Source organism: Epargyreus clarus, unplaced genomic scaffold (genome assembly GCF_041222505.1).
Source record: "Epargyreus clarus isolate Ecla_fem2 unplaced genomic scaffold, WU_Ecla_fem_2.2 ptg000001l, whole genome shotgun sequence".
NCBI classification, from domain to species: domain Eukaryota; kingdom Metazoa; phylum Arthropoda; class Insecta; order Lepidoptera; family Hesperiidae; genus Epargyreus; species Epargyreus clarus.
Genome location: NW_027332209.1, coordinates 12,025,053 through 12,038,116, shown reverse-complemented (window position 1 = coordinate 12,038,116; position 13,064 = coordinate 12,025,053). Strand labels below are relative to the sequence as shown.

At 33.6% G+C, this 13,064-nt stretch overlaps 1 protein-coding gene across 1 annotated transcript in view; it reads right to left on the bottom strand.

The window, feature by feature from the left end:
• LOC140749247 (uncharacterized protein CG43867) overlaps nucleotides 1–13,064 on the bottom strand; it is a 444,846-nt gene that overhangs the window by 26,522 nt on the left and 405,260 nt on the right. Inside the window, exon 6 of the mRNA XM_073082324.1 lies at nucleotides 1,041–1,136. Coding sequence (XP_072938425.1) covers nucleotides 1,041–1,136 — 96 coding nt within the window. The remainder of the gene's footprint in view (nucleotides 1–1,040; nucleotides 1,137–13,064) is intronic.

Below are 13,064 nucleotides of genomic sequence, written 5' to 3'. Positions count from 1 at the left end.
ATTTCGAAAACGAGCTGATAAGACCAACTTCATTATCTTGTTTCGAACTCACCTGTGTATTGTTTGTTTGGGCCATCGTAAACCAAGCAACGCGTTAGAATGTTTTAGAAAATCCGCGCAGAAATCACTGTAGTCAATAATTTATAACGTACACGTATTACAAACATTTTGGAAAAATCAACATTAAGCACACTTTCATTCAGAATTACCATTTTTAACCATGTTCTAATTCTAAATTCAAATAGAGTTCAACCACCAACACAAACTTTCTATCGTAAAAATGTCATACTGACAGTACGACGTTAATGACGTTATTACTCTCTGTGACGTTAAACCGGTTATGACGACACAAGTTACGTTACGGTTAAGACGCGTTCATGTTACGTAATTTTTACGTCATGAATAGAATAATTAAAAAAATGTAAAGCTGTAGTTATGTAGTGCTTATAGTTTTAAATTAGATTAAAATTAAATATTGTCCATATATTAAAATTTGTCCATTTGTATAAATAATATATATAAGCATAGAAGAAATCATATTTGATATTCCCACATGAACCGTTTATTATTCATAGCACGGCATTTGTTACACCCTCAATCTATCCAACGTTCGAGCTAAAATTTAAAATAATATCCTGAAAAATGGGAAGCTTCATTTCACAAAGGTGAATTTATCGGTTCAATAGCTGTTACTGCTGGCGAGGGTAATAGAAATTCAAAATGCTTTCATTCTAACCGTCGAGTGTGATTTTGAATGGGTAATAAATGGATATGGAGTTTCTTGAACTGTCGCTATAGAATTTGAGACGCTATGGCGGCTAGTATGTTAAAAAATAATAGTATCTAATTTGAATTGTTTTGAATATACTTAAATAAATTTATAAATAGTGCAAAGTTTCCCCTGATTAGAGCAATAAAATAATGTTCCATTAAATTCGTATTTGAAAGGATTTAATTGAAAAAAAAAACGATATAGTCACTTAAAAAGGAATAGTAAATAAATATATTAAGTAGAAGTCGAGTAATTAATCGATACATACTTGTTCTTCAATTTGGCCCTCTAATCGAGTGATGGCTCTGGGCGCGCCCTCAGCGCCCGCCGGCCACTCGCACAGCCGCTGCTCCATGGCGCGGACCTGGAAAATATAAACAATCTCATAAGTTTTGTTTAAAAATTTGCTACCTTAAAGCATATTCAGAGAGTATACAATTTATTCAGAATAACTAAAGTATACCGAAAGAACGCAGTAGTTAGAAATAATCATGATAAATAACACAATACCTCAACTCTCAGTCGTGTCATGAATGATACTATACAAATGTCTCATGAAACCGCGAATTATAATCCACTTGCGACGTGCAGTAAAACCAAGAATAATAATCACAGTAGACTCGCGTTGGAATTGTGTGGCTGCTATCATAACTAGAATATACGAATGTGGCTAACCGCTTGTACCTCCGAGATAGAAATATAATGTTACGATACTGTGCAGTGTGCACGTGGGTGAAGTTACAGAAACATTTCGTATCTAGTATTCATGCAGATAAAATTTCATATAAATTTTAATGAAAATTACGTAATTTGTTCTAAAATTTAGGTATATCCTTAACTATGGGCAATATAATGTCACAAAAGACATTAAATCAAAAATATTGCTAGAATATTAATTGAGATTATTCCTGAACCGATCAGATTAAAATCACCTGGTTGAGTATGCCCTAGATATCCTTCAATAGTTAATGCCCAACAGTGAGATACAACAAAACTTTCAGTCAGAATAAATCAAAGTTCGTTCCAAATGTCTGGAATAGTTATTCTCGTTGCGTCTTTAAATATTCATTTTATTTTCCCTCAGTGAATTCAAATTAAATCATAAACATAATCTACAGATAATTGTATCAAGCACGCTAGTAATTTAATGCCATGGCGTACTATAAAGCAGTTATCAAATCATCAATACTACAAACATGTTCAATAAACACGATTCGAAATTCCACGGTCCACACATCCGTTTCAATTAATCGGAAGCTTTATTTATCAATCGCTTTAATCGACTATGGGCTTATATGAGCTTCAAAGCACGCTCTATCACAATTTCGATGGAAGGATTAGACCAATCGCGTTATGGCATTCGGGGATTATCGAATGGTCGGACGAATTGAAACAACGGGAGTTCCATTTCCATGGGATTAATGTCGTCCCCTTTTTGTAACACCACCGGTCTAGCATATTGAGCTATGTTTTTGTATAGCTTTGCATATTATTTTATGGATATGGATTAGGTTACCGTAGTGTTATTAGTTTCTGGTAAGTAATCCTTGTATATACATTGCATGGGTTCATTAGAAAAGATATATATTTTAATCTATATACATTCAGATATCGTTTTTACAAACTTCGCCTAATTTATTAAAGTTGTTTTACATTTGCAAATCTCTTCTTCAAAGAGTTTATCACAACAACTTGTAAGTAAACAGTACTAGTACTTGGTTTTGTTCGTGTCTGCTTTTGTAGAAAGCATTCCGATGGCTTCACGTCTTACTCGCCATTTTGACGCTGAATCATCGACCCAACTTCAGTTTACAGCCCATAATCCTTACTACATTACAGTACATGGTTACATTATCTACTTATAGACACGAAGACGATTTTTATTGACCAGTAAAATCAAATCATTAACCTAATTGAGTAAAAAAATCGACGAATTAATCGTCCATAAACGTTTAAGGCTACCTATATAATCTTTATTGTGTAATAAAACTTTACTTTTGTTTGAGATTTGTAGCCTTGTTTTACATAAATTATTTATCAAAGTGTTTCGACGTTGGGTCGAATTTTAAGTACGCAATCTTGAAGATGAGTCGGTTGTCTTGTAGTGTCATGTCAGGGCAGACTTGCAAAATATCGTTACAAGGTAGAGGAACAAAGAAAAGTGAGGCGGCAAGTAAAGAATACACCCAGGAATAGAGTACATTAATCACAAAACGCCGTAATTTGCCTGACTCACGACACGAGGGGACGCCACAAATATCGAGAAGTTTCTAAATCGGGAACCAGACGCCTAACATGGGAAAACACGCCGACAAACTGTGATATATAGCGAATAATAAAACAATTACTTAATTAATAATATTTATAACTATAACATTATTAATAAAAAAATAATTTCTCTATGTATGTTTGTTTCTACAAAACTCAAAAAGTTGTCAATGAAATTATCATGAAAACATACATACACAATAACATATACAATGTTGCAATTCTACCTAAATAAGAGTATTGATTATGTGTGTTTCACAAGTAATTTTTACGGGGGTTATCAGAGTGACGGTATCAGAGACACGGTGAATCAAGACTGACTTTGGTACATTGTATATACAAAATTCTGCTTAAACAAGTCAAAAATATAAATTAAAACGAAATGTTAAACACAAACATGCGTGTAATTTTCATCGAGATAACTTAAAAGTGAACTCCTAAATGAATTTGATACAAATGAACTGTTTGTAATTCAATCCAGTTTGCGGTCAAGTGTAAATAGGGCGTAGGAGCAAACACACGACTTCGTTCATTATCAGCCTCTGTCTAATTAAACCGTTGCCAGCGATGAATTGTTCAGTTAGAATCTTCCGTATTTATTCTGTAAGTACCGGCATTAGTTCAAAAGAAATGTATAATAGCTATGTGAAGTTAATTAAATTTTAGCACTGGCCGTATATTTTCTTCAGGTACAGTTATTAATTACAAATATAATTGGTATACGCTACACTACATAACAATAAAACAACTCATTCTGCATTAATAAATATATTAAAAAAAAATAAGAATAATTATAAATCGTCTGCAAAGGACAAGAATGTTGTAAAAAAAATATTATTTATATTAAGGTTATACACGCACTACCAAATACTAATTTAAATTAGTATTAGAAATGATGTGCAGATCAAAGAGTAAGTGCCGATTACAAAAAAAAATATCATAAAACAATATTTAAATTTTATTTAAATATTCAACTTTCAAACTCACAATAACTTATGCTCTTAGTATTCAATCAACTTACTTTTGATTTACGATGTAACCGTAACTAACAAAATAACCCGTTCCTGAACGCACCCGTAAGCATCACCGGAGACACGTCATAGTAGATTTATTTTCGTGTAATGTTACGGAAACAAAATTTTATTAATGACCCATTTACTCCAGGCAGAGGAATGCATTGCTAAAATCATTTATAGTATAACAAATTTTATTTGTGTAGTCTAAATAGCATCTACCTACACGCGGTAATATTACTAGTGTAAAAGAAAATTATCAATTTTGTACTTATGGATGTAATAAAAACATCTTATTAGAAGCTTGCTGATATATTTTTGTTTCATGATTATTTTTCGCTTTAAATAGAATATTATTTGTAAAGAGTTAAACAATCGGTACATATTTCTCGAAAAGCAATATAATGTAAAGTGTAAACTTCTTAAAGTGCTATAATGTCACATTTTTGATAAAAAATGTAGATAGTAGTTACTTTCATCGTTATAGTCCTTTAAAAACAAAATTCCTATAAACATTCTGTAATTCGAACTAGAATATTCAAATGTGGAATCTTAAATTCTACATCCACAGAGTAAAAAAGCGTTTTCCGCCGGCCAGTGTTTGTATAGCTTACGGTAGTACAGTGCAATCAATCTCAATGTTTACCAACGACACGCACCATTTGGCTCTTTAAATAGATCAAAGTTTTCCCCCGAATCGCAATTGGAAGTGTCTCGGAGATGAGCCGGATGGTTTTTTTGGGGTCGATGTTGACGTCACGTTCTTATAGGGTTAGCAGAAACGTCAATTAATTACCGTCCCACATCAGTTTGCTTAAAGAAGGATTACGTAGAAAATTTAAAAAGTTTGTGAAATACAAGATGTTAAATTTAATTACAATTAAGTAATTGCTTCTTTCAGTAATTTTTTTTCAGTAATATGCATATAACATTGAAAATCTCTCCCTGAACTAAATGTAACTCATATGTCTGCGGAGGGACATAGGCTCCCTTTGCGTGTTCTACCGGCTTTACAATGGTGGGTGTTCTGAGGAACTGTTCGATCTGGTGCCTACATCACCCTTCCTTCATCGCACCACTCGCCGAAAGATGAAGTTCCATCCTCATCAACTTGACCCGTGGCAGTCCTCGACGGCTCAGTTGGCACGGTCATTTTTGTCGCGTACGTGCAAAATGTGGAATGAACTTCCTTCTGAGGTATTCCGTCAGGACTATGACATGGGGCTCTTCAAGAGGGGTGTATTGCGACTGTAGGGATGCATTGGCGACTCCTCTGGTGTTGCAAATGTCCATAGGCGACGGTGACTGCTTTCCATCAGATAGCCCGTCTGCCTTATCGTTAGGTTAAATATAAAAAAAAATGTCTAGTGTTATTACACCCATCATACAATTTAAATACACGAGGACAAATATTGCCTTTTTAAGCAAAACTTTCATAAACATACTTCGATTTTTAATAGACATACCTTTTTTATTATTTTAATTTCCTTGCTGTTAGTAGATTTCAGCTTTGAATTTGACAACCCTAAGACTGCTTCTGAGTACGGTCATCATGACGTATAACAAAACAGTGGGTTAGTAGAAAACGTATGTGTACGATAAATATTTATCCGATTAAATTGGTTGTTAACTTTTTTTAGATTTTGTTAGGTGTATTTACCTAACTTACGAGTAAAAGTGATTTTTAATGAGATAGTCGCTAGTATTCATCATAATATAATATAAAAAAATATATTAAAATTAAAGAAAAAAATATTTATTATAAATATTTGGGACAAAGCCATGAATTAGGGAAGGAAATGACCCAAGTGCAAATGTCTCAAAAATAAAAAAATGACAAACGTGACGTAACTTTTTTGCTATCCAGAGAGCAACCTTTTATAATATAACCCTAATATAACAAGTAATTGTATGATACACATACGTATCATTTTAAGATATAGTAATTATACGTGTTCCAGTATAAGTACGATTAGGTAAGGCACCTTAAGCAAGTAAACAAATAGACTCCATGATCCATACAAATAACTGCTAAGTGGCAACGTTAGTGCAACTTGCATGGCACAGAGGTCCCACGTGCATTAGGAGTATATTTGCTTATTCCGTCCATACCTCTTGCTTTAACTTGGAACTAGAAAGCAAAGTGCAAACTTCGACGATAGAACCTACAATTTGGTTCTACAAAGTTGTACCTACATGTACTATTCTGTACCTATATGTAGGTGTGATACAAGTTTCAGCTAACCAGCGTCCATCGGCACCAACTGGGACTTCCACTCAAAACTTTTATTACAAACTGGACATTGAATTTTCAACAAAAAGAAGGTAGTAACAAAGTTTGTAAGTCCACTTTGTACCTATTTGTACTCTAGTTTTTTGTTGTATGAACATTTCCGTGCAATTAATAATTTTCAGAAAACTAAGTTAAGTAGAACACTTTTCGTTTATTTATTTTTACTTCGTGAAGTACCACAATTGATGAAGTATATAATCCAATATATAGAATTAGTTTCACAGTAAGTACACAATGCACATAAAGAACCCAAATATAAATCTTAATCTATTCTATTATATCTACATAACTGGAGATCGAACCCGGAACCATTTGCAGGTCTGATCACTGCTGTACCATGCAGGTACCAAGTACACCTAAAGAAAAAACAAATCCTTAAATACAGCTAAACTAAACTTAATACTTATCTTGCATCAGATGCAAGGTACACCACTAGCCCGCCTTTATCTCAAGTTCTAATTAACTTTGCCTAAGTAACCCGAGCGCTATTCCCACTGATAATAAATTCGCAGACCCGCGTTACGGTCAGAACGAGGTTCTCGCATTAGAAAATTGGCTGTAAATTTTTAAGTGCGATTTTTGTTTTCACGCCTCATCTCATACATTTGGCTCTCGACTGAATTGCGTTAGGAGGGTTTTCGATGTATGCGTGAAGTATGTATGTGGATTTTTTTTACTGTGCCTGCGACTTACAAGGGTAGGGCGTGGTAAGGCTGAGATATTAATATAATTATATATGGTATTACAAGACATAATTATGTTCTTCATAAATGATGCTGCTTCTATCGATTCCAGGACTTTCTGGCCTATTTTGGACCCATATATATCGATCAGACATCAAATGAGCCGCATTCTTTTTTGCTGCATCGATGAAAAGGAATAAGTACAAAAGGCATTCGAACTTAGTTTTCGGTTGTACCAATGCATTTGTGATCGATTTGAGCACCTATGATAGTAACAAAATCTGCAATGTAGTGGAGAGAATATTGAAATACTTAATATTAATTAAAATACATATTTTTTTCATACGATTTAAACCGCAGGATTAAACCACAAAACATAGATTAGTAAAGATTACTCACTCCTAACAAGAAAATGTACCCAGTTTTGAGAATTGAAATAGTTGTGTAAAAAAGTTTTGCCACGTCTCCGTGCTAAAATGTCCCTGAAATATTTGTAATAATTTTTTATTTATTATGTAAATTACGCAGTATTAGTTATTTATTCGTAATTTTTCTCTAAAAAGTTTTTATTTGTCAAGAATTAAAAAAAAAGAACTTACTAATAAGCCATTTGTGGCTTCATTCAATTTCAAGGCGGCGAAGTATCTTTACTAATCTATGATATATTTTTACACTAGGAGAAAGTCTTCTCATGAATAACGTACATTTTTGTTTTCTTTTTAGCAGAAAATATTTAGAATGTAACGTACAATGTTCCAGTTAACGACTATGATATGAAAATGTATCCACCAGTGGTTCCTAGATTACATATTTGTATAATTTTGGATTTTATTTTGAAATATTAACTAGAATTAATATGGATGTGTTTTTTAATCAAGTGATTATTAACTCTACCTCTTTTTTCATAATTTATATGAAAAGAGAGGTAGTATGCAATGATATTTTTAATAAATCTATGGTAGTATGGCAATGGGGCAATGAACATTTTGGATTCAAGAAATACTATATAAAAATATCAAATACAAAAAACTAGTGACAAGTGAATAAAATAAAATAATGACAGATCAACAAGTGTCACAATTTATCAAATATGACAATGGAAATAATAAAAAATAAAATTAAAACACAATAGTTACCTTCCATTTTGCCGGTAAAATGTGAACTGAGCACCATGCAAAAATTAACACTTAAATCTTAATCACTTTAATTTACACTGGCACTAAAAATTCAAAAACGACACAAAAAAAATCATTCATTCATATCTATCTGTCCACACAAAAACGTCACCAAAAACTTTCAAATGAGGAATTCCATTCATAAACCGTATTCACATCGTGAACAGGAATCCTTGACTCGCGAGTTCGTTCGCCGGGCGGGCTATTTCGTATTTCGAACACGGAATGCGACGTACGCGCTCGGTGCGGTGCGGAAGCGAACTAACCGAGGCGACGATATCCTACAGGACGTGCCGCGTTACGCTATATGGATCGATATTTACATAGTGCTTTTAATATTCCACCGTTGACTTGTTTATTTTTATCTTTACGACTAAGATTGCACTTGGGCGTGTGATCTTGAAGCGTCTCTGAGGGCGTCGTGAAATAAATTTAAATAAATACTAAGAGCGTTTGAAATAGCAAGCCGGAATAATAAGGAAAAAATATTATAGATATGGTCGTAACACGGGAGAAGCAACAGCTCGTTTGGGTGATGACTTTGTTTATATATATGAGACGGTTTCTTGTTGAGGAAAAGGCAACCTCTCCATAGAATTACTATTATCTGAGATTGAATGGAGATTAATACATATTGTAGAAGAAGAATATTAGATACTACAGTTTTAGATATTTAGATAACGATCAATCTTCAAGTAAGTTAACAAACTGTCAGAAGAATTATATACCTACCTGTAAAAATTGTCAACATCATTATTTTCAATTTGTATGTATTATTATTTAAACAGATTTCTCCTAGATTAAGAGTACACCATTTGTGAACTTGTGATACCTTCATTTATTTATTTATTTACTCTTTATTGACCATGTTAAAAACAGTGTGGTGCAAAAGGCGGACTTAATGCTAAATAGCATTTTCTCCCAGTCAACCTTAGGGATGTGCAGAAAAATTGAAGGCGGTACATAAATAAATAATAATAATAATAAATAGGAAAAAAATTGAGAACGTTAAAGACAAAACCTTTGAGAACATTAAAGACAAATTCAGGCATGTAAATATCTTCACGATGTTTTCTTCACGGTGAACCAAGTGATAATTAATTTCCAATACGTGACGCGACTTTGAAATATTTGGGCCCGACCGCGGACCTCCAGGGTAAAGTATTTGCGAAGTGAATGTAATGAGTAGTCAGAGAATGATATAGAAAAAAAACAAAAATTAAAATATAGTGTGTGTAATTTATCTATGTAAATAAAATAATTTTCGTTTTTTAATGACTTTTAGATGGTTTCCAGATTTTCTTTGTCTTCCGATGGATTCTCCATAATGTTACAATCAGCTAATATAGAAATCAATGAAATCTCTATAAATATTCATTCATTCGAAGAAATTCATAATAAGTTTAAAGCAATCAAAGTTACACACGTGAACTTGTGTATTATCATCTTGTATGTGATTTGTATGGCTTAAATTTAACATTAATCATATGAAGAATCGTAGCGCCGACGTCGGTCCGTCGAGTCATATTCTATGAATCACAATTTATTACAGAGAAATATAACAAGCTTTAGACTGTCTGAAACAAAAGGTAAATGAAGCGGAACTTTGACAAAAGGAAAAGCAAAAGCACAGAAGCATGCCTGAAAGCGGTTTGCGACTGAAAGTTAAGAAACGTGTCGTATTAACTTAATACTGTTACACTGACAGTTACAAAAACAAAGGAAAAGAAGACAACATAAATTCGCGTAACCAAAATTGAGTTTGGAAAAATAATCAAAATGGAATTATTTTAATGGATTATGTTATATTGTATGTGCCATTAGACTCAAAGATTTGAATCAAATCAGCGCAATTTCTAAAATCTTCGAAAGTGGGTTTACAGTTCCAACCACTAAATCACAAAATTTCGAACATAAAAGAAAAAGAACACTAAAAAAAATTCATACAAAAAGGCTACAAGAGCGACGCCACGTTGAATCACATTACGGCGACAATCTGCGAAGTTAGACACACAAATCATAGAGCATTTATTTAAAGGAAGAATTTCACTGGTTTATTGCGCTCTGTCGCGTCGTATCTTCTGCATATACTGCCATGGGTTTAGCGACTTGCGACTTGTGTTGTGACGCATCTTGGAAATGATCCAGAAAAAGCTGGAGGACGTTTATCTGCTAAGGCGGGAATTGTTGCGAAGAGTGGATGGAGAATTTTAATTTTAGTAGGATTACTAGTGGAGCCAAAGGAACAAAGAAATAGCTCAAAGCACCGCAGCACACACAAACAAAAGGAAAGGCACATTCAAAAGGGAAGGCATATACAAGTAAAATTAAAGTCTGCCTTAAATTGTATGACATCTGTCATTTATAAGTTCATAAAATCTATGTTTGGGCATATAAATAACATTGTCATAGAAATACCAAAACAAATGGGAATGGTGCGATTTGAACGCAAAAATAATAGAGCTTTATAGAAGCTAAAGTTAAAAATAATCAACATAAAATGCCACCGAAAATGTTAATTTTTTTTACAAAATCTAACACAAATATAGCAGTGCGAGCATAATTGTGCATTATGAATGGAACACACGAGTACGGCTTTTTCTGATATCAAAAGATACGTACGATGCCATTACCGCGCGTACGTATTGAGGAAACTGGAGCAAGTTGTGCCGCAGAATGAGAATGGGCGCTCCGCGGTAAATGCAAAACTTATTGCGCCGAGTGTGCTCGCTCTAATGAGCGTTCTTACGACTCTGCATGGAAGTTGCGTTGTCGTGAACTGTATTAAAATAAAGTTATATAAAAAGCATACTTTGCTGAACTATAGGCAACATGACGATTTTAATTTGAAGATTTTTGATTCTCATCATATTTTATTTTATCCAATGCTGGTTACAGATTTGTTGTAAACGAGAAGGGTTTAAACTATAGTCCATTAAGCTTAAATATATAGTCCATTAAGATCAAATATTTGATTTTTTGTTATAATATTGAATTGAAGGCTCTAATAATAAAATAACTTAGAACCGCATCGATAGAATTCAATTTTTTTCAGAATACCTAATTACAAAATAATATAATAATAATCAATGATCCAATTTGTAATTGGGTGGCATGGTGGACTATTGCGTAAACTGTTCTCATTTTGACAGGAGACACGTGCCCAGCAGAGGAACAACAACTTAATGATGATATACGTACGATTATTCATCTATAAATAAAATAAGACTAACTAAAGTAAAAGATAAAAAGGCAATGTTTAGTTTTATTTATCTCAAAAGCGGACTTGGAGCAAGACAGATTACTCTCGAAGGATCAATTGAGTTGGAATGAGTCCAGAATTGATGTACTGTGAAATGCTATCAATGCGGTAGGCTAGAGGTCTTTTTAGTCCGGTTCTTCCTTAATCGTTCTAACGTTGCAAAAGTAAAAGAAACAGAAGCATAGACCTTTATTTGATCTTTGTAGTATTTAGACACTAAGAAAATATTATATACCCATTTTAAATATTTTTTTCTGGGGGCACGGCCGTGCCCCGCCAAGTCGAATATAGTTTTTTTATCAACCAAAGGACCAAATATATTTCTTTTAAAATTTGATGTATCAATCGGGGGTGTGAGGTTTGTATGTCAGATCCGCATCAATGAGTTTTTACAATTATGTCCTTATTAAAAAAATATTGTCACTTGGTTGGTTCGGTGAAGGAAACCTGCATAAAAAAGTTTTCAAGAGGGTCGAGTCTGCAAAATTCGTATTTAGTTACCACTGTGGAATATGGTTGGAACCCTATGAGAACAGCACTGTGGACTATGATCTAACCCTCATTCACTAAGAGGGATTCGTGGGATTGGAATGGGTGTAGTGTACGAAGATTCACACCATAAAATCAGAATACGATAATAAAGAAACTCCGCCTCACTGAACCAATTCCATCAAATGTATTGGATGGGAGCGAATGCACTGATACGTATTGATGATAAGGAATGACCGTTGAAAGCTCTACAGATGATTACAATCGTTGAGAGATAAAGCCAGTTGTTAATATTTTAATAATGAGCCGATTTATAGGTGCGGGTTAGAATAATAATTGTTTTTCTCCTATTAATACCTTTATTCATGAAATGAGATAAATATATAAGTCGTTTAATAAAATAAGTAAAACGCGTAAGGATAACTCAAATGAAGATTAATTTTTATCTAGAAGTCAACCCGTACGTAATACCTTTGACAAAGTTTAATGACTGCTATTCGATGATAACACCGGGACCACAGTTTATTTTGCCATGTCCTTCTGAGCACGGAAACGTTAGTTTAGCGACCAACAGCGATCACCCATCCTATTGCCGACCACATCACACGTTGCTTAACTTTGAATACGAGCTACGATCTACTACGGGATTATGCGCGCTTCATATATACCTGTTTATTTATTACTAAGCGGAGTGTAATAATGTTCCTTTTATCTGTGTTCGCCCGACGCTCCTTAGGTCGTCCGCACCACTTGTGTTTACCCACCCAACTGATATTATATAACCAAAATACCTGTTCACCCTACGTTATCCTGACATTTATAGGTTCAATTTTCTTTGAAAAGTCTGTGGTTTTTTGATAAATGCTTAGGGTAAGGATTTACAGTTCGCTAAAACTTATGGCCATCCGTCCTGCCTTATCTGTCCATTCATTTATGCTCAGAAATCAAGATTCACCACCCCAGTGGTCCTACTATCTATACTTCTTGAATATGTAAATACTAAATCTACATTTTTTTTACTACAGGTTACCTATAGTTTTAGTTCACCTTTATAGAATAAATAGTTATGCATCTTAAGTGGGTAAGTGGCTTTTTTTAATCAACATTAA